The 27,172-nt window shown below is 50.5% G+C and overlaps 1 protein-coding gene across 7 annotated transcripts in view; it reads left to right on the forward strand.

Annotated features, from left to right (window-relative positions):
- ASAP2 (ArfGAP with SH3 domain, ankyrin repeat and PH domain 2) overlaps window positions 1–27,172 on the forward strand; it is a gene marked incomplete at both ends in the record, with an annotated part of 154,747 nt that overhangs the window by 38,390 nt on the left and 89,185 nt on the right. For all 7 annotated transcript variants that reach the window (XM_080711569.1, XM_080711573.1, XM_080711570.1 and 4 more), the window contains one exon: window positions 18,925–18,997. In XM_080711569.1, coding sequence (XP_080567695.1) covers window positions 18,925–18,997 — 73 coding nt within the window. The remainder of the gene's footprint in view (window positions 1–18,924; window positions 18,998–27,172) is intronic.

Here is a 27,172-nt window from a genome sequence, read left to right on the forward strand (position 1 = left end):
TTGGAACAGCTCCAAGCCACCAGATGCCCGGGGAGTCTCAGGCTATCCATGGTCCTCATTTGCACTAGGCGAATCAGTTTAGCAATTTGCCTGCCTAACTGGATATTGGCCTCGGGACCTGATTACCTCATGTGCTGCTGTCTGCCAGTAGCGGAGCTCTTTTATTTGGGAGCTTCTGTGGATTTGCTGGTAGCTTCTGTTGACAACCCAGCATGGGCCTAGGAGAAGGAGCACAGATGGGAATTGGTGTTCATGTTCCAGGGTTCAAGTTCCACCACCGCTGCTTTTCGAATGCCCCTGTGTCTTCAGACTTAAAAGCCTCCCGATCGTCAGCTTCCTGAAGCTCCGTCTTTACTGAAGTGAAGCCGTGTGTGGGAATCACATCCACCAGTGCCCAGCAGGTGCAGCAGCTGTGCTCTTGTTTTTTGCACATGGTAGCAGTTTCTGTCCTTGGATAGTCTGTCTTTAAATTTTCTGTCTCTTGGGTTCAAAATCTGGTGCTAAACTTGGTGGATCCAAGAAACTGTCACCCTCTAGCCCTGCTCCCCATCCTCCTGCGCCCACACAATCTGATAGCTTCTTTAGGGTGTGTCTCCCCAGCCCTTAGGCATAATTATGTTCCATTTATCCCGAGGTCAGACTTTTAGCAACCCCTGCCATCTGGAATGTATCCAGGATGTGGATGTCCACAGAAAAGGCCTCTGAGCTCAGCTGTCCTGGAGTCTTGGCCAGATGATGGGTGGTGGGTGGAGAGGGCGTGGCTGACGGGGGGAGATCCCACTGGCGGCAGTGAGAGGTAGCAGGTGGCTGTTTGTGCATCCCAGCCTGTTTTAGTTAGCGTTTGCATTGTCGTGGCCAAAGTACCTGGCAAGAGCAACTCAGGGGAGGAAAAGTGCATTTGGGTTTATGGTTCGGAGGTTCAGTCCATGGTTGGCTGGCTTCAAGGCAGAAACATCAAGGTGGACAGTAAGACAGAGGAAAACTGCCTGCAGCTTTTGGCAACTGGGAAGCAGCCAGAGGGAGAAATGGGACCAGGGACAGGTAGACTCCTCAAGGCCACTATCAGTGATCTCCCTCCTCCAGCCCCACACCGCCTGACTGCAGTTACCACCCGGGAAGTCTGTTTAAACTATCCATCAGTGGACTTCCCCGCTGATTAGCTTAGAGACCCGATTCAGGTTTTCTACCGCTGAACATTTCTGCACTGCCGACACAGGAGCATTTCTGGGGGCCGTTCTGTTGCCAACCACGGCATCGCCCTGACATTGACATGAGGCTAGCTAACGGGCTTCCCGTCAGGGATCGGGGTGCTCGCCTCACTCCTGAAAAATGAGATAGAGTTGTACTTAGCAGTCTGTATTTAACAAAACAGCAAAATGTCAAGTTGCTGTCTCTAAGGCTTCCAACCAAAAAAAACATTTTTTTTAAAGAGCCTTGATATTTTGGTATCATTTCTCTTGGATAATTAATGTTTGTAGAACTCTTCATTTTTTTCAAGTATGGAAGAAAATACTTGAATGTAGAGGAAATCACACGGGTGTTAGACTCACAGTCCAGGGCATGAATCTTATTTATTCCTGCTATCTACTAGTTAGATGGCCCAGTGCAAGCTGGCTTTTTGAGCGCTGGTTTCCTAGTCTACACAGGGATGGACGCGCCTCCCCAGGGCTGCCAGGAGGAGGCTGTCTCAGAAGAGACTCTGGCTGTGGCAGCAGGTACGCAGGCCTCGCTCGTGTAGGAATCCATTCTGCTGCCCCTGGTTTACTCTGCCAGTGGCTCCCACTTGTGCCTGCCCACTGGTTGCTTGGTAGCTTTCGTTGGCCATTGGACATGTGGGTTGTACGTTTCAATTAGACAGTGTGTTCCTTTTGGTCAGGGACTCTGTCCTCGGGCCCAGAGCTGGGCATCTGTTACAAAGAATTCTTCATGTCCCTGAATCTAGAGAGACATAATTGTGTTAAATAATGTTTTCCTGTAGCGTGATGGTGTATCCTTGTAATCCCAGCATTCGGGAGGCTGAGACAAGAGGATCGCGGTTTGCGGCCAGCCTCAGCTACTTAGTGAGGCCCTTGGCAACTCAGTGAGACTCTGTTTCAAAATAAAGAATCAAGCTGGGCGTGGTGGTGCATGCTTGTAATCCCCACAATTGGGAGGTGAGACAGGAGGATCATGCAGGTTCAAAGCCGCACCGGCTTAGGAGACCCTGTTTCCAAATAAAAAGTATAAAAAAAGGTCTGGGAGTGTAGCCCAGAGGTAGAAGGGCTTCCAGGAACCACAGTACCACCAAAATAAATAAATAAATAAATAAATAATAATAATAAATAAATAAAAAATAGGGCTGGGGGTATAGCTCAGAGGTAGAATGCCTCTGGGTTCTATCCACAGTACTGCAAAATAAATAATAATAATAATAATAATAATAATAATAACTAATAATAATAATAATGCTGTCCCTTGACTTCTCTGCCTCCACCTGTTCATAACATTTAGACTCTTCAGGTTTTAGGCTTTGGATAGACCTAATTTTAGCACCCTTATGGACAGATAGCGTTCTGTGGATAGGCCCGTGCGTGGGCCAAGAGGTTATCCCTGGGCCAAGGTCGCAGCGATTAGCGGTGGAGCCAGGCTGCTCCTGGGTTTCTTGATGCCTCTTTAGCTTAGGTTTCTTTCTTCCTTCCAACACCGGTGGCCTTATGCCCCCTGCTGCCAGGCTACCATCTTAAGACTATGCTGTGAGCGGCTCAAGTGCAGAGTGGACTTGGAGTGACCTCGGCCGAGTGGCTCAGTCCTGCCCTTAACCTCGCTCTGCCTGCCCCATTCTGCCCTCGCGGCTCCAAGGGCACAGTGTGCTGTCTCACCTAGTGCTTTTCACGTCTGGGGTGGCTGTGGTGTCTGATGGTTCCATTTCTTAGAACCCCGACCCCCCATTTGGGCTCGACTTGTGCTCCTGTTTGAGGGGAGTATGTCACAAGCCCCCGTGGGAGCGCCCCAAGATTGGCTTGTAGGAAGGATCTCATGAAGGCTTCAGGGGAGATTCCTGGGGAGGAAATGACAGGTAGACTGGTCACGAGGACTGGGAATCCATGACTGAGCAGGGCGGGGCAGCCCAAGCCGCAAAGGTCCCAGCAGCCGCTGGCACCTGCCACAGGCACACACCTCCTCGGTGCAGGCAGGAATGCCACGGCCACTTCCTGAGAAGGGCTGGGCTCCTGAAGTGCTGCAGAGGGTGTCCCTGGGGCACGGTCGGAGGGTTTTCTGGTTTTCAGGTTTTGTTTCAGGCTGTGCTGCTGAGCACCTGTGAACAACATCAGGCCGCCGTCCCCAACCCATCAAAAGGAAGGAAAGTGGGATTTGGGGTCCAATCTGGTCCCGCTTTTCTTAGTCGGAAGATTTACTTACTGTCGGGTCTCAAGTTCACCCCTGGAAAATGAGGGGGAATACTTCCTATGGCAGCCTCGCAGGGTTGTTCTGAGAGTAAAGTAGTGCGCATGGTCTCCTGAGGGAAGAGCAGAAATGTGGTCTTCTCATTTTTAGCATCTGACACAACACACCCCAGCAGAAAGGGGGCCTGTAACCTTTTTTTTTTTTTTTGCAGTGCTGGAGATGGAACCCAGGGGCATTCTACCTCCGAGCTACACCTCCTGCCCTATTTATATTTTGAAACAGGGTCTCACTAAGTAGCTGAGGCTGTCCGGGAACCAGGATCCTCCTGTCTCAGCCTCCCAAATTTTGGGATTCCAAGTGTGCGCCCCCATGCCCGGCTACTTAGCAAATCTTGAAGATGTCGTGTTGTCTATTCCACTATTGGTGCAAAGAGGTACGTGTGTGAGAGGGGCTGGCACCTTGGCCTCTAGGGGAATGCGGGGTGGTTGTTTTCGTCTAAGCTGAAGCCCCGGCCATACCACACCAGGCACGGGTGAAGGTGGTGAGTACCCAGGGAGGGGCGGGAGGAGCCAGGGCCCGGGAACTCTGCACGGCACGGAGGTGCCTTGGCCCCTGGCGTGTTGCGGCTGTCCTCTTCCTCTAGCTCATAGAATTAATCGCCGGAGGGGAAAGGATGATCATGATAAAATTCAGTGCAGCCACCTCGGGCCACCTGTGAGCACGGCCCAGGTGGGTAGGGAGGGGCAGAGAAGCAGACCAGAGCCTCAGGGAGCCTCAAACAGCGCACTCCCAAACTAGGGCTTTATTTTTGCGGTGCTGGGGATGGAACCCAGGGGCATTCTACCTCTGAGCTACACCCCTGTCCATATGTTATATGTGTATATATATATATATATATATATATTTTTTTTTGGTGGTACTGGGTTCTTGGAAACCCTTCTACATCCGGGCTACACTCCCAGACCTATTTTTCACTTTTTTATTTGGAAACCGTCTCTTAAGCCAGCGCGGCTGACTTCGAACCTGCGCGATCCTCCTGTCTCCGCCTCCCAAGCGCGGGGATTACAAGTGTGCAGCACTACACCTGGCTAGTCTTTATATTTTTTGAAACAGGGTCTCACTGAGTTGCAAAGGGCCTCACTAAGTAGCTGAGGCTGTCCGTGAACCGCGATCCTCCAGTCTCCTAAATGCTGGGATGACAAGCGTGTGCCACCACGCCCAGCTGGAAACACAGTTTTAAACAAGCGCCACTGGAGGACACGGGGAGCCCAGTGGGTGAGGCGGGCTTGCAGAGGGAGAGGCGTTGGGCAGATCTTGCAGGATCTGCTGCCGTGTTTGTGTTGGAGCAGGAGCTGGGGTGGGGTTGGAAGTAACAGAGTGCTCTGGGCACGGACACCCATGGGTTCTTTAGGGAATACGTTGATAGGATGGAGGGTGGAGGGGGTTGGAAAGGAGAACAGGGTCCCCGTGCCCTAGCCGCGGGATTTCCTGCGAGCCCCGGCGTGCTCATTTAGCCAGCCTTGGCTGAGGTCCCCCGCCCTCTGGGCTCCCTTCCACACTTTGCTCTACACATGGCTGCTTTGAGGACTCGGTCCAACAGTGGGTGCTGAGCCTTGGGCTGCGTGGTTCCGGGCACAGGGGAAGTGGAGATGTTTAGCGCAGCACAGCGAATACCCTGGCGCCACCCAGCAGGTTCCGCATGTTTAATGGCGACAGACAACTTGTGCATATTACATTTACCAGGATGCACAATCTCGTCTTGTCCTTTACTTTTTCCTCTGCCCTGGTCATGGTGTGTACTGAACTCGGGGACCCTGGGTGGGAGTTGACCTGGCTGAGTTCACAGGGCAGGCATCTCTCCCGGAGTCTTGTGGTGAAGCGGGGTTCGAGAGGATTTTAGTGTGACAGACACGAGGCGAAGGTGGTGGCTGCCAGGACCTTGGGATCCTCCTGTCTCAGCCTCCTAAGTACTGGGATTATAGTCATGCTCCACCATACCTGGCCGGGATAAATCATTCTTATAGAAAAAATTTAGAGGATCCACAGCCTGCAATTTATTTTAAAAAAAAATTCCCTGTAGAGTTTTTAAAGAGCTGGTCTCATATTGTCTTATGAGCTGATTGATGTCAAAACGTAGCCCTTTGGTCTTGTATGTTGGTGGCTGTGGACTTGGTAGGTGGGAGAGATTCTAGAGTCAGATTCTAGGTCCTAGTTTTGTGGAGGTGAAGGGGACTTGTCTGCAATCACGAAGGGATCCAGGGTGCAATTCATGTGAGCCTCCTGAGGGTCCCCAGAGGTTCTTAAGGGTTTCTTTAAAACCATTTCTACAATGTGTTCTTCTACCTTTTTGAAAGGCTTTGTTTGATGAAGACAAAACTCTTAAATATGTCCTTGTATTTATTAAATACATTTAGACATTGGCTACCATTCCAAAATATTTACAAATAAAGTTTTATTATTTTTTCTGTTTTTAAATTCTGATTTTATATCAGGAATCTGACCTTTCTTTAGCTCTTTTTAAAATTTTTTAACTTTTAAAAATATATATATTTATTGGTGCATTATAGTCTTAAATCATAATGTAGTTCAGAAGGATAGGGATATCCCTGCACATTGTTTCTACAGTGTATTTTTTTTTAAATCTTTACTCTTTCCAAGAATTGTTTAAAAGTTTTCAGAAAAGATTTGCACTCTAGTGTATATAATTTTTAATAGTAGGAGACAGCTCCTACCCACGGTTGGTAGCACGCTTGGTATCACGGGATTCAGGATGGGAACTCACGAGAGGTTTATAGGCTGGAGTTGCGCCAGGCACTAAAATGACGCAGAACTAAAGTCAGACTGTTTTGAATGCCTGGTTTTAATGAAGGCACACGTGTGGACCTGATCTTGTAGAATGCCCGGTGCACATCTACAGTCCTAATTAGCGACACGTTTGTAGGCTCTGACATGGTCACAGATGCGGGTGAAGAGCGGTTCCAGAGACCCTGTGCCAAAAAAGCAAGTCATCCTCGTGGTCCGGTTAATTCATTATTTATTCCAGGGCCAAGCATATATGCTCAGCATGGCTCTTGGATAATGAATCAGATAGAAAAACGGGTCTGTCAGGGGGGCAACCAGATGGTAAAAGTCAGTGATTAGCTTGTGTGTATGTGTGTGTGTGTGTGTGTGTGTGTGTGTGTGTGTGTGTGTGTGTTTGCGTTTGCGTGCGTGTGCTGCTTTAGTTAAAGGCCAGGCAGGGCAGCAGAGCCAACCCCGCACAGCGCGTAATGCCCAACACCTCTCGTGGGGTGAATATGGGCCGGGGCCAGCACCATCGTGGACTTCAGCGCACCTGAGATGTAGGGCCATTGGGTGACATCAGCGATGGGGAGTTGAAACTGATTTCCCACCGTCTCAGAGTTTTTCAGTTTCGCTGTTGCAGAAGAGGGGCCGGGGCCATCTGTTTCTGTTTATTCGTGCAAATCAGAACCTTCTCTGTCTTGTATAACTGGAAGACGCCTGCAACGAAAGACCGCCAATTCCAGATGAATGGAAACGGCCTCTGTGTTCTTAGCGACTCCGCGCACATCTGACAGCCTGTATTCTCGGGAGAGACCCTTTTTAATCCATGTCACACAGAGGAGAGTTGGGTTTAAGAAAACACTGGCTGAGTGAATGGCGGGCTCGAGGGCTGCATCCGGCCGTTTCCCCCTCCCTCTCCCCCTGTGCATCCACGGCAGCCAGCCAAGTCCTGGGGGCGCTGGTCTGGCTGTTGGGCCTCCCTGCCTGGGGCACCTCTCGCCCTGCTAACAACCTGTCGCTTTCTTTGGAACTTGCTTGTGTTGCCTCCTCCAGGGGGCTTTCCTAAGGCAGGCTCGGGTGGTGTAAACCAGAGAGCAGCAGCGTTGAGCCCCATCCATCCTGGTCCTGGGTCCGTCCTTGAAGCTGCACATGGCCTTGTCTTTGTTCTCACTTAAGTCTCAGTTGGCTCAGGAAATTGTCTGTCTTTGAAGCGGAGACTGCCTCACAGGAACTCCAAGCCGGCCCAGAAGCACCGTGGAATGACCGCAAGCTTTTAAAAACCAGCCCTCCTCTAAGTTGAAAATGGCTTCCTTTCTTGGCATGCTGCTTCTAGACTCCTTGTAAAAAAGCACTTTTATTGGTGTACTGTAGTTATACATGATAGTGAGATGCAAAGTGATAAAAATGTATCTGCACCCTGGACTTTTCAATAGTAGTGTACCTTAAACACTGACCTGTAAATTTGTTTGAATTAAGGTGATTCTGACTGTGGTGTCAGAAAGAGCAACCGGCTGAGCTAATATGAAAGTGTGTTTGAGTGGGCACAGTGGCACACGCCCATCTATAGTCCCAGGACTGGGGAGGGCGAGACATCAAGACCACAAGTTCAAGGCCAGCGCGAGCAACTTATCAAGACCCTATCTCAAAATAAAAAATAAAAAGGGCTGGGGGGATAGCTCAGTGTAGAGTGCCCTGGGATCAATCCTTAGTCACACACACACACACACACACACACACACACACACACACGCGGCTTGTTTCCACTTCTATGGCTTTGGAAGGTGAGATAACCACCTTTCTGAGCCTTGGTTTCGACTTTACTGCAGTGGTGTGCCTATGACCCCCTCTGCCCAAGTAGGAGGGTCTCGAGCAGTTCTGTGTGGCAGAGCCCTTTGCACCAAAAGAGCTCTGCAGAGGGAAGACTTACTGCTGCTGCCAGCGTGTGCTAATACGATGACATCCACACCCTGATTGGGGGTAAGTTTGCTCACATGTACGTTTCATTTCTTTTCATCTATTTTGAGAAATCCAAGTGAAATTATTAATTAAAAATTACTTTCTAGCTGTGCGCTGGTGCATGGCCTATAATCTCTGTACATGGGAAGCCGAGACAGGGGGATTCCAGGTTTGAGGCCAGCCTCGGCAAGTTAGTGAGACCCTTCAGCACCTTAGCAAGACCCTATCTCAAAATTTAAAAAATAAAAAGGGCTGGGACTGTAGCTCGGGGGTAGATTACCCCTGAGTTCAATCCCCAGTACCAAATAATAACAACAACAAGAAAAAAGAAAGAAAGAAAGAAAGAAAATTACTTCCTAACATTACTGTTAACTATTTATTTTGCAGTACTAGAGATGGAACCCAGGGCCAGTCTACCTCCGAGCTACACCCCCTGCCCTATTTTTCATTCTTTATTTTGAAACAGGGTCTCACTGAGTTAGTTGCAAAGGGCCTCACTAAGTAGCTGAGGCTGGCTGCGAACTGCGATCCTCCTGTCTCAGCCTCCCCAATGCTGGGATTATGAGCGTGCACCCCCATGCCCGACTTATTACTGTTCATTTTTACATTTGAAATGAGGTTATAGTTCTCCCTTTGCATAAGTAAGAGCTAATCATTAATTGATTTTTTTGAGACTGTCAGGCAGAAATTTTAGTTTCTTGAGGAACAACAATCCATTCCTCCTGTGTATTTGAATGTAATTTATTAAGTTCTCCTTGGAGAGGATGCACAGGGCACAGCCCGCTGGATGGAGAGGCAGCACCTTCACAGAACTTTCTCCCGGGGCCTCAGAGGAGGAACGGCGTACCTAAGGCTCAGGGAAGTCGGTGAGAGCCCAGATGGGGCGCAGGGCCTTCCCCTGCTGGGGTCCCGGCCTCTCATTTTGCACACTCCAGCGCGTGGTCAGGGTGGCACCCGTGACACCCTCCGGAGCCCACCGGAGGAGTGGCTGGTCCTGCAGGACGTGGGAGCCGGAAGCCTTCGCCCTCGCAGGTGGCCCAGCTGCTTGTGAGCTCTGAACGTTGGCTTCAAAGTAGCCACACTAAATATAGTCCTTGTTTTGGTAGAGGACCTTTGGAGTGGGTGGACCCTGTTCATGTGCCTCCTGATGCGGCCAGGGCCCCAGACCCTGAGCAGTGTCCCCGGGGCAGGCTCTCTGGGCGTCCACAGGGACCCTGGGCCTCTCTGCGGTGTCCACAGGCCCAGGTGTCCCTGTAGGGAGGGAATCATTCCAGGCCGTGCCCATCTCGTAGGAGCTTCCCTGACTTTCCCTCTATTCTCCGAGCTGGGGTTACCAGTTTTATAGCTTTCGATAGGAAACAGAAAAATAGTAAAAGGAGTAGGTTCATGAGGAGAGGCGCTTATCTACCACTGCTGTAAATAAACCTCTCCTGCCATCCTCCAAGCCTGGCTGGGAGCCGCCCTGCCCTTTTCTGTACTTCCTGTGCCCTTCACCCAATCCCGCAGTGACAGGGACCCAGCCTGTCCTGACCTTTGCCCCACGGCTGGCCTTGTGCCCAGGCCTCCTCCGGAGCCGGCCGGCCTCTCTCTTCTGTGCCATGGTCTCCACTCGTCTCTTCCTGCCTGCTCCCGGCAGTGAGGGCATGGTGCTTTGAGCCAAAAAATCCTTAAGGAAGAACATAAACAGAACCCTCCAGGGATCATCTCCTTGTCCCCGTCCCCAGTGTCCCCTGTGGCTCTCAGGCCCCCACACCGTGACGGGGCGGAAGTGCAGGCCCAGCACGTGGCCGCCCAGGGCAGGAGTGTGGATCACGGCTCCTGAGGCCACAGGCGGATTAGCCTGTGTGTTTGGGGCTGGAGGCTGGGGACTGGCCTTCTCTCTCACTTTCTTCTGGGCTCCCTTGGGCCCTGGAAGGGCCTGCATAGACCTGGGATTAAACGGAGTAGAATGTCAAACCCAGGTTTACAGCTGGGAGTGGCTGCTGGCCACCTGCCTGTCCTCTCCCTCCCCCAGGGACCCTGCTTGTAAAAGAAAGGCCCCAGGTAGGTCACCTCCATTCCAGAGTTGGCCACCCCATCCCTAATGGCTATTACTGGGCATCGAGGCCCAGGAGATCCAATCATTGTTCTGTAGGGATGTGGGAGTGCAAGCCCGGGTCAGCGTGGGCAAATGTGTGGCCCTGTCCTGAGCCAGGGGCGCTCACGGGGAGCCTGGGTCTGCTGAGGAGGAGGGGCGCGAGCACTGCCTGTGCCTTCGTGCAGTACACAAGCGGGTGTGCGGGTTCCTTCTTGTCACTCCTCCCTCCCGATTCTGGCTTCTCCTGCTCCCTGCCTTCCCTTCCACCGAAGGAGAATGAAGTCAGGTCTTCTGGATGGGAAACAGGAACTCTGAGGTGGAAGGCCAGGAAATAGCCAGGCCAAAGATAGTGTGATTTAGTCTTCTATTTGAAAAGCCCAGAAATAGATTATGTAGCCTGGACATGTGTAAATTGTGACCCTGCCCCCAACTGGTGTCCTTTGCCCCGGCCCTTGGGAGTGGTTTTCCAAGTTGGTCCAGGCCTGCCTGTACACGTGGTGGTAGTCTGGGGTGGGCCTGTGCACTTGTTGATGGCCCGGGGTGGGCCTGTGCTCCTAGTGAGGGGTCTGGGGTCTGCGTGTGCACTTGGTGGTGGCCTGGGGTGGGCCTCTGCTCCTGCTGAGGGCCTGGGGTGAGTCTGTGTTGTCAGTGTTGGGGTGGTGGGTGGATAGAGCTCAGACGTGACTGGACCCGCAGGTGCAGGCCTGGGCCCGAGCTGGACGGGCCGGCCGGCCTGCAGCCTTGTTTCAGAGCTGGAGCCTCAGCCATGCAGTCTCTGAGGTTGGGGAGAGGATGGGCGAGTTTCCAGCGACCATTCCTCATCCCTGCATGTTAGACCGAGGCTCACACTCTGTTCCTTTAACCCTAAAAGTTAAAGCTGCGAGGACGAGGACTCTCTACCTTCAGGCTGGCCCAGGTGCCTGTGGGGAACCAGAGAAACACCAGGGAATGTTCTGAAAAAAATTAAAATGTGGGTAGAAAAACTTTACTAGTAGAAACTCAAAAGTTGGCATGACCTACAAAGGTATTTTATTCTTAGAGATTTCTTTCTTTCATTTTCTTTCTCTTTTCTTTCTTTTTGGGGTACTGGGGATGGAACCCAGGGGAATTCTACCTCCGAGCTATACCCCCTGCCCTATTTTTTATTCTTTATTTTGAAACAGGGTCTCACTGAGTTGCGGAGAGCCTCACTAAGTAGCTGAGGCTGTCCTCAAACCACGATCCTCCTGTCTCAGCCTCCCAATGTTGGGATTACAAGTGTGTGCCACCACGCCCGGCATTCTTAGAGACTTTTTTCATTACCACTGAAATAAATACCTGAAAAGCATTTCTCTTAATGCTAGGGACAGCCCTGGAGAAGGAATATTCCTAAGAGCTGCCTCGATTGGCACAGCGTGGACCCCGCCCCTCTAAAAAGCAAAGGACGCCAATTCCCAAGGCCAGTAATCGAGTGCTGGCTGTCTGCTGGCCGTGGTATGCATATTGATAACCTTAGCTGATGAAGCAGGCGCTGGCATTCCTGATTTGTAGATGAAGAGACTAAAGTGGGTGAAATGAAGTCACTTGCAAAGGCCGCAGCGCTAGCGAGAGGAGCCGGTTCAGATCCAGGTCTCTGACTCTAAAGCACTGCTTTTCTCCATTTTGAATACATCTATTGCTTAAAGCCTCCAGTCACTTGACAACGGACAGCAGGAAGGCGGCTCTGGAGGACCGGCCCAGTGGGCATGCTGGGGGGAGAGGGTGGGCAACAGCAGCTACGGGGCCATGTGTGCGGCGATTCACGTGACACAGTCCCCAGGCAGACCCCCTGTGGCTCCAGGAAGCAAAGCCCCCCTGGTTCTCTTCATTTCCATTTGGGGTTTAGAAGGAAGACTCGCTGGCCTGTTTATGTTACTAAAGTTCGTGCGGCTTGAGCCCGTTTCCTGGGGAAATCGGCCTGGCCAAGGATCCCATTGTCTTCTGGGACTGGGAGGCTGCGGCAGGCTGACCTCACTCCCAGCTGAAGGTCGCCTTCCCAGCCTCTCAGCTCTGCCTCCTGCTTCAGCAGGGCCGAGGCCCGGCCCAGGGCGGGGTCCAGGCACCGGCTCCCTTGACTTTGCTGTCCCTTGGCTCACCAGTGACCGATGGTCACGTCCCCACGATGCATCATCTCCCGCCTCCCGCCCGCCCTTCCGCCACACTGAGGGCCAGCACTCAGGAGTTGTGGGCACCCCGAGCCACCACCAACAGCCTTTGTGCATGGCTGGTGGCATCCCGCCTCCCCTTCCTTCTTCCACGCCCGCCTAGCTCCTAGGAGTTTCTGTTCCCCAGACGAATCAGGATGTGTGGAGCATTTTGACAGAGCCTGAGTTCACTGTTCCCTGTTCCCTTTCTTTGCAGTGGTGACTGCAGTGGCGCTCAGGTGAGCAGCTCGACGCTGCCATCGGCACCTGCAGGGACAGGGTTCCTGGGGCCAGGACCGGGTACCTGGTTCTTTAAGCTGGGTGAGCGTGAGGTCTTTCCTTCAGGGCCCGCCATTTCTACCTGGGAGCTGCGAGTTTGCTTTGCACCCACACATTCCCAGCAGGTGGCACGGTGCACTTTAGTCGTAGAACATAAACGGCAGCCCGGCAGCCAGCCCCACGAAGGCACGCGCTTTGCCTGGCCATTCTTCCAGCTACATCCACAGCCCTATTTTTTAATTCCTTTTTTTTTTTTTTTTGGAGTGTGTGTGTGTGTGTGTGTGTGTGTGTGTGTGTGTGTGTATGTGTGTTACTGGGGATGGAACCCAGGGGCATTCTACCTCCGGGCCACACCCCCCCACCCTTTTTTAAATTCTTTATTTGGAAACAGGGTCTCACTAAGTTGCAGGGGGCCTCACTAAGTGGCTGAGGCTGGTCACAAACCTGCAATCCCTGTCTGAGCCTCCCAAGCGCTGGGATCACAAGTGCGCACCACCATGCCTGGCCTGTGTTTACTATTTCAAGCAGTGCCCCAAACGAGTTGTCCACAACCGTGCTTTTCCCTCTTCCCAGGAGCCGCCGTGACGGGTTCCTGTGCCGTCTGTCAGAGATTTTCAGCGTATTTCTTTCTGTGTGAACATGCGCAGCTTCAAGTGTTTCTCTCGTCTTGTTTAATCTGTTCCTTAGGCACATCTTTGTGCTCAGAGGTAAACAAATCCTTAGCCTCCTGCTTGACGAGCGGGTAATAGAAAAGGAAGCACTACTTTTCATTTGCCTTGATTTCTAAAAACATCAATAACAACAGTCTTGTGTTTAAGATCATTTGAAAGTAGAGGGTAGGGAGACAAAGACTCTCCAACTTTCTCTGAGACAGCAGTGATTTTTTTTCTTCATATATCTTTATGAACTTGAGTTTATGTGACTAGTACAAGCCTTTGCCTCTCCTGTGTAACACTTTGTCCTTGTCTCGTTCTCAGTGGTGTGTGTGCGTGCCGCGTCTGTGTGCGACACAGTGTGCAGAACTGCGCGGCTTGCTTTCTTTTCCCAGTGGTGGACGCACAGGGGTGATGGGCTGGCTGCACGCACATGGCTGCAGGGAAGCTGGCGTCTGGATGCGGCCTGGCTGGCTGCCCACCCTGCAGTGTGGCCCAGCAGGTTGGCAGGCTGGGCTCCCTTGGTGGACGCCGGTGCTCCCATGGAGGAGGCTGGTGCTCACATGGAGGAGGCTAGGTGTTCCCACAGTGGAGGCTAGGTTCTCCCAAGGTGGAGGCTGGTGCTCCCATGGAGGAGGCTAGGTGCTCCCATGGTGGAGGTTAGGTGCTCCCATGTGTGGCTACTCTGCACTAACACGAGACTTCATTTACTGCCAATAGAGATTTGAGTTTCTCCAGTTTTTAGCTGTTTTGAAGAGCATGGTGAATATCCTTGCTCTGAACTTCCATTTTTGGGGGGTAATAACAAGGGGTGCCCTCTGGTTCCACTGTAGGCACCTGCATTCCACACAGCTGTGTGCTGGCTGGGACACGCATTTGATCTTGATTCTCTGTGACAGCTCCTGGTCTTCGGCCTGGCTTCATCCCGGAGGGAGGCCATCGCTGCATCGGCCATCCGCCGTCCCCGGGGCCTGCGGGCCTGGGCGCCACTCTGCTTCCCAGAAGGCGTCTGGAAATGTTTGACACTGTCATTAATGCGCCGTCCTTTTTGCAAAGCCGAAAGTGTGATGAGACAGAGCTGCCCCTGGATGTTTGCACGACTCTGTCTTGGCAGAGCTGCCCTGGGGCACAGATCTGAGCCTGTTTTTTTTTTTTTTTTTTTAAACTATCTTTCAAAACTGTCAGTTTCTCTCAGGTGTTGTCCTTTAATAAAAGGAGCCAGGGGATCTGCTGTGGGAGATGGGGGTGGAGAATGCAGGGGGCCCCTGGAGTCTGTAGCATCCTTGGGTTCTGGAAAGGAAGGGAATTTGTCTCTGCTCACTGGTCTTGAGGGCTCCAGGGTGCTGGGACCCAACTGGCCTGGTACTGGGGCCTCCGCCTGTGGGCCCAGGTCATGGCCAAGAAGAAATGGGCTGGCTGGTACTATCGGAGAACATTTAGGAAATTTAAAACAGTAATTGTCATGAGTACAATTTTGGGGTAATTCAGGCCTATTAAGGAGAAGAGGAGGATTCATTTTGGGGGTTAACACTTCTCTTAATTGGGGTTCAGAGTGGGAACCAACACCCTATCTTATCTAACTGGAAATGTCCAACCTGTAAAAATCCATGGGCCATGACCATGCAGGTGAATTGCAGGCTGCATATGGCCTGTGGCTGGTCAGACAGAGTGGAGGTCACCCCGGGGTCCAGCCTGTCATGGGGATAGACCGGGGGCAGGAGGCTGGGAGCAGATGTAGGTCTCTGTGGCCCAAGAGAAGGACGGCAGACCTGCCTCTGGGGGGAGGAGGCTGTGCCATGGGATGACCGGGTGCCGAGCCGTGGAGGAGCGAGGGCGAGGCCGCCGTGGGCAGCCCTTGGTACCTACTTGGTGTGCAGGGATGGAGGCTGGAAGCGTAATAGGGGGCCACATGCTGGAACTATCAGGACAGCCTGTGTGGCCGGAGCTCTCCAGGAAGGTAGCAAGCGTGAGGAACTGAATTTTTAATCTTTTTATTTTAATTTTGCCGAGTCATTCCTCTGTGGCTGGTATGGTGCCGCAGGTGAGAAAAACCGGGGTGTGAACAATGGTTTGGTGGTCTTCCCCTGTGGTGGGACCGCTTTTCCTCAAGGTCCCTGCTTACCATCCCCACTTACTGCTCCAGCAGTTATTTATTTTCCTTGGAAATATTTGCGACACATCCCTACGGTCTTGTTTATGCAATAAATTTACTCTGTAAAAGCTGTTTTACAAACTAAAGGTCAGCTTGAGTCTGGCCCTGAAAGTTTAATGAAGTTTGGCCAGACTCAGCAGTGGGCAGGCCTGACTCTGATCTTTATTATCTGTTAACATATTTGTGGGTTTGTAGTATCTATGCATAGATTTTGGTGCAAGCCGCGGTGTTTTTCTTTCTCCCGAGCTTGGGCAGATTTGGAGGGCCTGGTAGTACGCGTGTGCCCAATGGGGTTAGAAATCTCAGCTAAGTTGGCAAACATCTTTGGTTTCTGGAGACTTCCAATGGTTTGGGCGTTTTTGTTGCTTTGATTCGAGTGTTGCGTTTATAAATAGCGGGCATAAGTTTATTCCTCTGGTCCAGTCTTAATCATTCTCGTTTTTCCTGCCCAGGTTTAATCTTGGTTATCTGTAAGTATGTGCCATTAATGAAGGGTGCGTTCTTGTGTGGGGAGGGAATTGCTTTTCCCTCCTGGCTGTTTTAATTAACACCAGCTCTGCTGCGTAGCCCACCTTCTCTTCCACTGGCTACTGGATGGGCTGAGGGGAAGCGGCTTCAGGTGTTTATCCGCTGGCTCCTGAGTCAGGAGGATGGTGTCCCCTTTAGTAATGGGCGGAGGATCCCATGTGGCATATCTTTACAAGACTCCTGTGTGGGGAGCGATGGTGGAAGGCTGTGTTCCCCACACATGAGGAGGAAATCTGTCTATTCCAGGTGTGCCCGGAGTGACAGCTCCCTCTGAAGGAGACCCCTGAGCCAGCCCGCAGGGTTGGGGTGGACGTGGGAGATCGAGAGGAGGCGGGAGGATGGATGTTCTAGAGAATGTGCCAGTGTCGGGAAGTAAAAGAGGAGATGGTGCCTTAGTGGAGGTGGTCATGGTGGACGCTGCGGGGTCAGGCAGTGCGGGGAAGGTCCAGAGATGACGCTCGAGGGACAAGAAGCCGTCAGAGCCAAAGAAGAGTTTTAGAGCTGGCTCGCGAGCTGGGACCTTCTTCAGCTAACACCAAGAAGCCTAACTGGGGGCCAGGTTGGTGCTGTCCCGGAACAGGCTGCCGATGCTGTCTTCTGCTGCCTCTGGGGAGGGTTGGAGAGAGGAATAGCTTTTATTACTTGATCGCAGGTCAGCGGCTGTTCTGGTCGGTTGCAGACTGGGCAGGACACGTTCCTTCAGCGTCCGAGGTCATGTGTGGTTTTCAGCAATGGCTGTGCCTGGGGCGGGGACTTCAACACAGCTGTGAGGAGCACGTTGGGCCGGACCTCTGTGTGAGAGCTGTATTCCGACAGGTGGGCCTGTGGCCTCAGGAGCTAGCCTTGCTGCTGAGGATGGCTGGTGAATGGGAGGAAAAGTGCCGAGATTTGGTGAGGAAGAGAGTTCAGTGGCGGCTTTGGTGGGTTATTTACTTTTTCCAAATGCCCTTCTGTATCTCATAGGAAGGTCAAGAGTGGATTAGAGTTGACCACCTAGGAGCACAGGAACCAACTCTACAGAAGAAATTGACTAGCTTGGATTCATCCATTTCTAAATATGGCAGAAATCAATGCCTTGTTTATTTTTTAAGGGACATTTTTGGTTTTAGTATTATAGCAAAATGAAACAAACAGAAGAATTTTCACCTAGGTCTACTCCTACACACACACAGTCTCCTCCACTATCAGCATCTCCCATGAGTTGAACACATCTCATTATCATCCAAAGTCTCCCTCCTTCCTTCCTTCCTTCCTTTCTTTCTTTCTTTCTTTCTTTCTTTCTTTCTTTCTTTCTTTCTTTCTTTCTTGTCTGGGGAAATTGAACCTAGGGGCATTCTACCTCCGAGCCACACCCCTAGCCCTATTATTATTCTTTATTTTAAAACAGGGTCTCACTGAGTTGCAGAGGGCCTCACTCAGTAGCTGAGGCTGTTCACAAACCGCCATCATCCTGTCTCAGCCCCCCAAATGCTGGTATTACTAGTTTGGGCCACCGCACCCAGCCAAAGTCCATACTTTTCCTTGGGGCTATTCCACAAAATGTTTTTTCTTATCATAACTGCTCTGTCAAGTGCCAGGCACCTTGTGATCATTTTTCCTTAAAATTCTCAGTACCGATCACACCTAGTTTTAGCATCCAATAAAATAGCCATTGTTGCATTAGAACTAGGACTTGGGATGCTGCTGTTGAAACCTGACTTGAGAGGCGATTTGGGAAGGCTCGGGGCCCAGGCGCCCCACACGGAGGTGTGCTTTGTTTTGGACGATGGGCCATGGCAGTGTGTTCTGATCAGAACTCAGGATGGTGATCGTGAGCACCAGGGCTGAGGTCTGTGTGTGCCGGGCCCCGGGCTGGGCACTTCCTGCAGTTCTTCTGTGGTTAGTACGGCAGCCCTGTGCTTGGCGCCACTGTCCAGGTTTACAGATGTTCTCTCTCTCCCATCACAACTAAGAAGTGACACTCTTTGCTTTCCTGTTGGCTTATTTATTTATTTATTTATTACCGTACTGAGGATTGAACCCAGGGCCATTCTACCTCCGAGCTACGCCCTCAGCCTGGATTTTTATTCTTTATTTTGAAACAGGGTCTCGCTAAATCGCGGAGGGCCTCACTAAGTAGCTGAGGCTGTCCGCGGACCTCGATCCTCCCGTCTCAGCCTCCCAAGTCCTGGTTTTATAAGCATGTACCACCACGCCCAGTTCCTCTGCTGCTGTTTGAGTTACAAGGAAATTTTTACCTCCATATCTTTTGTGGAAGCAGAGCGGTAAATAAATCTCCAGCTTTGATGAGTCACTGAAGAAGTGCTGTTTGAACATCTGTATTAAGCATAAGCAATAGTATAAATCATATACTGTCTATACTAGGGAATAGTTGGTCTGTCTAATTCACCAGATAGTAAATATATAGATGCCTAATCATTCAAACTTGCAAAGCAGGTATCGTTATTGCCGGTTCCTGGAAGAGAAATCTGAGGCAGGGAAGGATTAGGAATGTGCTTTCTAGCGTGCCCACGGATTCACATTGGGGTCTTTCCGAATCCAGAGTGGGCTTGCCTCTGGTTGGAACACCTGTGTCCGTGTGGAGTAGGTGTCTGGTGGCGTGGCTGTCCTTCGGGCATTCTTTGTAGACGAGGAGCGCCCCGAGTCTCCTCACCATCCTTTCCCAGACGTGGGGATGGGCACAGGCCAGGGCCGTGCTGGCACAGGGAGAATGGGATGCAGTGGGGCCATCGCCGCACGGCAGGAGGCCTGTCCAGCAGGCGCTGGAGCTGGTGAGGGTGTTAGGAGGAGTTGGGTTTTAGTAATTGCCAACCAAAGCCTCCCACGCCGGGCGGAGGGGTGGTTGCCCAGGAGCAGCCCCGGGGCTTCCGCAAGGGCGTGTGTATTCCCGCTCTGGAGGTTGGGTCTAAGCACAAACACCTCCCCATTCACCTGTTCTCTGTATTTTAGGCCTTGGATGTGGACCGAATGGTTCTTTACAAAATGAAGAAGTCTGTGAAAGCAATCAACATCTCCGGGCTGGGTGAGTACACACTCCTCCTGGGTTTCTGTGGGAAGACATTGCATGTCAAGCCCCAACGCCCTAACGCTCACCGCCACTAACCAACAAGTGGACCAGTTTCCTGGTCCTGGGCACGTAGACCAGAGAGGTGGGCCGGGATGTCTGCCCTTAAGAAGGGTGTTGTTTGCGTGTCATCTAATTCAACCTCCATCGTCCGTCCTCCCCTCCCTCCTCCCTCGCACTGCCCTGCAGAGGGAGGCCCTGCACTAACCCGCTCGTCCAGCCCAGCGAGGACGTCAGACTCCTCTTGCCTCTGTTCCGTGGTTTGTGCTGTGAGTCATGCCAGAGTTCCTGTTCCCTTTCCTCTCTTCTCCAATCCTTGCCTTTTTAGTTTGGAGTGAAAATGAATAAATACAGATGCATAGCCAACTAGTCAAAATAATATTTGATCTACACTTAGAAACGTGTCGAAGAAAAATCCCTCAGCAACTTTTGGTGTAAAGATAATAGGCTAAGCTAGGCACGGTGGCATACACCTGAGGCTGAGACAGAAGGATCGCAGGTTCGAGGACAGCCTGGGCAACTTAGCAAGAGCCTGTCTCAAAATAAAATACAAAAAGGGCTGGTTGTACAACTCTGTGGTAGAATGCCCCCGGGCATGATCCTCAGCACCAAAACTAAGTAAATAAATAAGTAAGTAAGTAAATAAATAATAGTAATCACGGGCGACACAGATGAGGCTGGTCTGCTCTGCACAAATCCTAAGAGTAATAGGAAATAATATATATACACATACATACATGCTAAGGATTGAGCCCAGAGGCATTTTACCTCATGCTACACCTCCAGCCCTATTTTATATCTTATTTGGAAACTGTGTGAGTCACTAGGTTGCTGAGAGCTTTGCTTAGTTGCCAAGGCTGGCTTTGAACCTGTGACCTTCCTTTCTCAGCCTCTCAAGTACTGGGATTACAAGCATGTGCCACCACACCTGGCTATAGAAAGTATTTTCTTTTCTTTTTTCTTTTTTCTTTTTTCTTTTTTTTTTTGTGGTACTGGGGGTGGAACCCAGGGGCTGGCTTTCTACCTCCGGGCTATACTCCCAAACCTTTTTTATATTTTATTTGGAAATAGGGTCTCACTAAGTTGCTGAGAGCCTCACTAAGTAGCTGAGGCTGGCTTTGAACCTGTGCAATCCTCCTGTCTCAGCCTCCCAAGCACAAGGGATTACAAGCGTGCGCCACCACGCCCGGCCTTCTGTTTTTGGGGATGGAACCCAGGGGCCTTCTACCTCTGAGCGACACTCCCAGCCTGATTTTTTATTCTTTATTTATTTTTTACTTTTTACTTTTTATATTTTGTGGTTCTGGGGATGGAACCCAGCTCTATCTTCGAGCTACACCCCCAGCCCTATTTTTTATTCTTTATTTTGAAACAGGGTTTCACTGAGTTGCAAAGGGCCTCACTAAGTAGCTGAGGCTGTCCATGAACCACTATCCCGTCTTAGCCTCCCAAATGCTGGGATTATAAGCGTGCACCACCACGCCCGGCTCATTTTTATTTTTTGAGTGCTTATTGTATACCTTGGCTTTCTATATATGATGCGAATCTTGACAAGACATTGCCTCAGTTAAACAAAAGAGAAAAACTGGGCATCAGAGAGGTAAGGGTGTTCCTAAGATGTTTGTAAAGTTCCCAAGACATTGTCTTCTTCCTGGCTCCGGGTTAGGCCCCGTGACTGCTCTGTGCCGTCGGTGTTTCTGATACTGAGTGGTTGTCTTTACAACTTTGAAAAATCACCAAGGCTTTTAATCCCAGGATCCAGGAGGCTGAGACTGGGGGATCGCAGGTTTGCAGCCAGCCTCAGCTACTTAGTGAGGCTCTCAGCAACCTAGTGAGACCCTTCCACAACTAGTGAGCCCTTCCACAACTTACTGAGAACTTGTTTCAAAATAAAGAATAAAAAATAGGGCTGGGGGTGTAACTCGAAAGTAGAATGTCCCTGGGTTCAATTCCCAGTACTGAAAAGAAAAAAAAAATCACCAAGAACAGGATGCTCAGCTTTGTAGACAACATCAGATTTCAACACGTATCATACAATAAAAATTGTAGCAGGTGGTCTTTTGTGTCTGTAATTTGAGGAATATTATAATATATAAAGAAGATGTTTTAGTCAGATTAAAAGTTGATTTTATGGTCATATTTTGAAAGATTATTTGATCAGAAGTACAAGCCAGATGTTGTCATACATGCCTGTAATCTCAGTATTTGGTGACTGAGATAGGAGGATCACAAGTTCAAAGCCAGCCTCAACAACTTTGTGAGACCCTGTTTCCAAATAAAAAAATAAAATAGGCAGGAGATGTAGTTCAGAAGTAAAACACCCCTGGGTTCAATCCCTAGCACCACATTTTTTTTTTTTTTTTAAATGGGCTGGGGCTGTAGCTCAGAGGTAGAATGCCTCTGGGTTCAATCCCTAGGTCCAAAATAATGATGATAATGATGATGATGGTGGTGGTGGTGGTGACGATAAGCTGGGTATGGTGGCATGTTTGTAATCCCAGCATTCTGGAGCCTGAGTCAGGAGGATCACGGTTCAAGGACAGCCTCAGCTACACTTAGTGAGGCCCTTTGCAACTCAGACCCTGTTTCAAAATAAATAATAAAATATAGGGCTGGGGCTATAGCTTGGAGGTCGAATGCCCCTGGGTTCTATCCCCAGTACCACAAAATAATAATTAATAATAATAACAATAATAATAATGAAATAGAAATGAAATAGTAGACATCTTGTGCAGACCGTGGCTGTGTGACTTCTGCCAGCCTGGGGGAGGGACGAGAGTCACTCCCGAGGCTGGCCCAGTGCCCAGTGGTGCGGTTTATTAACAAACTCGGGAAGGGAGAGGTGCCAAGAGACCAGCAAATTAAACACTTCTGTCTCTTTTGCTTTTCTGGCCTATATTGCTAAGCATGTGCCACGAACTTCATTCTCTCACCTGGTCCCCTGGGGTCATTTCCTAAAACACAAGCCCCGTGATGTCACTACCCTGCTTCAAACGCGCCGGCACACTCTTGTCCACGTGGGAGTTCATGGCAGGAAGCTCCACGCTGGATGTGGGAGAAATGCAGAAGGCCTGGGGACTTTAGAAGTTTTGGAAAATAGGACACCCCTGGCGTGGTGGTGCACGCTTGTCATCCCAGCATTTGGGAGGCTGAGGCAGGAGGATCACGGTTCTCAGACAGCCTCAGCTTCTTAGTGAGGCCCTTTGTGACTAAGTGAGACCCTGTTTCAAAGTAAAGAATAAAAAATTGGGCTGGGGGTATAGCTCAGAGGTAGAATCCCCCTGGGTTCCATCCCCAATACTGGAAAAAAAAAAAAAAAAAAAAAGGAGCCGGGCATGGTGGCGCACGCTTGTAATCCCCGCGCTTGGGAGGCGGAGACAGGAGGATCGCGCAGGTTCGAAGCCAGGCGCGCGCGCTGGCTTAGGAGACCCTGTTTCTAAATAAAAATATAAAATAGGTCTGGGAGTGTAGCCCAGAGGTAGAAGGGCTTCCAGAAACCCCAGTACCACCAAAAAAAAAAAAAAAAAAAAAAGGAACAGGACCCACATAAATAGGTTCCTGGCTCTACAGAACCATTCAAAGACTCTAGTAAGTGATGTGGACTGCAGAGGGTGCAGTGTTGTCCCCTTCACCCCCACCGAGTCCTCTGATGGGCGCGTACCGCAGGAGCCAGGCGAGGTCCAGGCTGCACACACCTGGCCCGGCCTCCTGTCCAGAGCCCCCTCCTCACACCTGTGCCTGTCTTTGAGGGCCTTGCAGTTTCCCCAGGGAGCCACATTTCATGGCTTCCTCCCTCCGCGCCTGCTCCTCAAGCATTGCTGTGTCCTCTCCAGGTGCTGCCCGTCCAGGGGGCCGGCTGGCCTGACCTCGGGGGGTCTGCTGTTCTTTTCATCTTATACCCGACTATTACATCATGCCAGGTTTGAGCCATCATGAGGCCATGAGTCTGGATTCTTTTTTTTTTTTTTTTGGTGGTACTGGGGTTCCTGGAAGCCCTTCTACCTCTGGGCTACACTCCCAGATCTATTTTTTATACTTTTTTATTTTTTATTTGGAAACGGTCTCCTAAGCCAGCGGTCTCCTAAGCCAGCGCGCGTGGCTGGCTTCGTCCTGAGCGATCCTCCTGTCTCCGCCTCCCAAGCGGGGATTACAAACGTGCGCCACCACGCCCGGCCAAGTCTGGATTCTTTTAAAGCCAGAGAACCCTGGTCCTGCAGTGTGGATTTTGGAAAAAGTATCATCTCTTAAAAAAAAAAAAGTCACCTGAGGAAATGCTCTCCTGGCCTCTGATGTTGACGACGTCGTTCACAGGATTTTTGGGAACTCTAAAACTGCTCTTCATAGTACATTCTTTTGACTATATTTAGTGTAGCAGATGAAGGCTAGATTAAATTGTTTTAGAAGTAGACATCAGAAACAAGTCGGGCACATTCAGGAAGGTATGGGTTGCTGGCCAGCATAGCTGGCGAGGTGCGGGGTAGCCAGGCAGGCCTTCTGCTCTGGAGGTCCCCAGTTCCCAAAGAGGAGCTCCCTGGAGGTCTAGACCACCGGCGGGGTTAACAAGCCGGCCACTGGCTGCTTGTCTAGGAAGAGCAATATTTTGATGTACAGTTGAAAGACCAGTGAGAATGACTTACCATATACGTCTGGTACTGCCCCGTACCTTTTCCGGTCTCTTGTTACCGACTTTCTTTGAGCCAGGAATATACTGATTCGTCACCTCTGGCTCTGCCCTGGGTGTCTGTGCGTCATCCTGGCTGCTCCCCTGCCTGTGAGCCTGCGGTGACTACTACCCGTGTCTTTGCACAGCCACGCCCTGGGCTGTAAACACCCTCCCTTGCCCCGGGGCCTGGGTGGGACCTGGGTCCTCCCCACTGGGCTCCATCCAGCTGGGACTCATACAGGTTAGCTTTCTGGCTCTTCCGCCTAGTGTCCCTGTAAAAAAGGGCTGCCCACTGGGTGGCTTAAAGTGACAGTTACCTTTCAGATCTGCAGGTAAGAAGATGAGGCACTCCTGGCTTGCAGGAAGGAGAGAGGGAGGGAGGGAGGGAAGGAGAAAGTAGGGGAGAGAGAGAGGAAGGAGGAGGAGGAGGAAGAGGAAGAGGAAGGAGAGGGAGCAACTTCTTGGTGTCTTCTCTTATAGGCTGCTAATCCCCTCACGGGGGTCCCGCCTGCACAATCTTGTCTAAACCTAATGACTCCCTAGCCGCCCCATCTCTACTTACAACTTTGAAGGTTTGGGCTCCAGTGTTGGGCTTTGGTGAGATACAGTTCAGTCCCTCTGCAGACATCAACTCTCTTGCCTCCCTTGTCCACATTTAAAAACCCGATTACGGACGTGAGGGCGATCTGGCTACAACATCTGTCACCCCATCGATCGCCAGGGTGGATTCAGCTGATCTGGCTGGCTAGGCAGGTGTCCCCTTCCTCCCTCACCGCTCCATGTGCGTCCCTCCCGAAGCTGTGCGCTCCATCGCAGAGGACGACCTTCCTGGTCTTCGGTCAAGGATATCCGAGTAGCTGTGCTCCCCTGCTAGACCCTCCAAAGAAGCTCTCAAGGTCCATTTGTGGGAGAACGTAGGGTAGTCAAGCTTCCAAGACTCCAGACACATCCAAATGAGGTGCTGCATGTGGCAGTCTGCCTTTCTTTAAAAAACAAAAAACCCGATCACTCGGAGCCCCCCAGATTACCAAAGATAATCTCCCCACCCCAGATTAAGTTCATTGGTAACTTTAATTTCATCTGTAGCTGGGCGTGGTGGCCCAGACTTGTAATTCCAGCATTTTGGAGGCTGAGACAGGAGGATCGTGGTTTGCAGACAGCCTCAGCTACTTAGTGAGGCCCTCTGCAACTCAGTGAGACCCTGTTTCAAAATAAAGAATAAAAAAATAGGGCTGGGGCTGACAATTGAAGGTAGAATACCCCTGGGTTCCACCCGCCCTAAATAAATAAATAAATAAACAAATAAATAAATAAATATTCATCTCTGACCTCAGGTCTCCTCTGTCACCTAGCACAACGTCTGCCTAGGTTCCAGGGAGCAGGAAGGTGACATCTTGGTGGGGAGGGAACATTATTCTACCTACCATGCCTCACCTCTGAATGCTAAGTTTTAAAGTTGAATCCTTTTTTTGTGTGTATGTGTGGTACTGGGGTTCCTGGAAACCTACCTCCGGGCTACACTCCCAGACCTATTTTATACTTTTTTTTTTTTTTTTTTTAATTTGGAAACAGGGTCTCTTAAGCCAGCGTGGCTGGCTTTGAACCTGCATGATCCTCCTGTCTCCGCCTCCCAAGCGGGGTGGGGGGGATTACAAGTGTGCGCCACCACGCCCGGTGGATATTTTTTTTTTTTTTTTTTTTTACTGTTCAGTCCCAAATTAAAGGGTTCCTAATAGGCAGGCACATTCAACACTTTAAATATTGCTTTATATTGTTCTCTAGTAGCGTTTTATATCTATTGACCTTTGCTCCCTGGGCGAGGCGGGAAGTCAAGGACCACTTGTAGGAGTCAGTGCAGTTTGTGATGAAGAGCTCATAGGCGTTAGAACTCATGAAGTCTGGATTAAAAGCTAGTGGTGCCACTCAAAAGTCTGTGGCACTAGGAAAATTATTTCATCTTTCCGATCCTCGGCTTCCTCCTGTGTCAAGTGGGATTGTTAATACGGTAGTTCACAGGATTGAGGATTACCTGAGATTTAGCACGGCCAAGCGGTAGGCCCCGCCTGGCCCCTGACTCAAGCGTGTGTACTCAGGTGTACTCAGGCTGGTGCAGTGGCTGCCGCAGGTCAGGCGGATGTATAGTAGGCGCCGCGGACACTCAGTGTGGGAGAGGTGAGCTGATAAATTCAGATAACAGCTGCACATATTACGGCAGCCCCTATATTCTGCAGTGTGAGGACTTCTATGGTTTTTGTAGAAGGAGGGCTTGAGGGATCCGTAAGTTTTGTCCAGCCACCCATGTTTTATAGCCTGTGAGTTAAGAATGGTTGTTAGCATGCCGGGCGTGGTGGCGCACACTTGTAATCCCTGCGCTTGGGAGGCGGAGACAGGAGGATAGCTGTGCTGGCTTAAGAGACCCTGTTTCAAAAAAAAAAAAAATTGGTCTGGGAGTGTAGCCCAGAGGTAGAAGGGCTTCCAGGAACCCCAGTACTGCAAAAAAAAAAAAAAAAAAAAAAAAGAATGGTTGTTAGCAAATATTTATTAGCATCTTTCTGTGTGCTTAACACAATAACCTCGGTATTGCCTGTTGGTCTGCAAAGCCGTTGATATCTCTTTGTCATCTGCCTTTTTAGGAAAAAGTTGGCCAGTCCCCGCTTTATAGCAGTGGCTCTGAAACAAGTAGAACCCCATGGGGTCTTTGTAAAGCCCAGACCCCAGTGTCAGAGTTCCCGGTCCCGGAGGTCTGGGATGGAGCCTAAGCATGTGTTAATGAAACAGTCTGGGGGCAGCGGGAGCTGTTCTTTGAGAATACCACCTCAAGAAACCCTCCTCCTGATTTCAACATTGCCTGGGGCCAAAAGGGTATCCGTAGGGCCGTGTATGTACTAAACAGCGGCTTTCCTACACAGTAGTAAGCCATTATGCTTGCTGGAATTTGGTAAAAGAATGGCAACCTGCCAGGTGTATTTTCTGGAATGTTTTAGAAATAGGTGGCGGAAGCCGGGCGTGATGGTGCACGCTTGTAATCCCAGCATTCGGGAGGCTGAGACCAGAGGATCGCGGTTCGCGGACAGCCTCAGCTACTTAGTGAGGCCCTCTGCAACTCAGTGAGACCCGGTTTCAAAATAAAGAATAAAAAATAGGGCAGGGGGTATAGCTCGGGGGTCAAAAGCCCCTGGGTTCCATCCCCAGACCCACCAAAAAAAAAAAAAAAAAAAAAGAAATAGGTGGCGGAAGCATTTATTATAGTGATTTCTATGATAAGTTCTTCCACTCAACGGGCTGTTGACTGACCTCTTCAAAGAATCCAGTTCATATTTATTTAAAAAGTCTTCTTAGTCGAAACGTCCCAAGCTCTGTCTCAGCCCAAAGGTGCCGCTTTTCCCCTGCTGGGAGGTTGAAGCCAACATTTTTCATCTGTGTTTGACATACCAGTGGGTGGAAAATTCATCTTTATCCGGGAGGAAGCA

The sequence above is a fragment of the Muscardinus avellanarius genome, assembly GCF_963383645.1.
Source record: "Muscardinus avellanarius genome assembly, chromosome: 15".
In the NCBI taxonomy this organism is placed as follows: Eukaryota; Metazoa; Chordata; class Mammalia; order Rodentia; family Gliridae; genus Muscardinus; species Muscardinus avellanarius.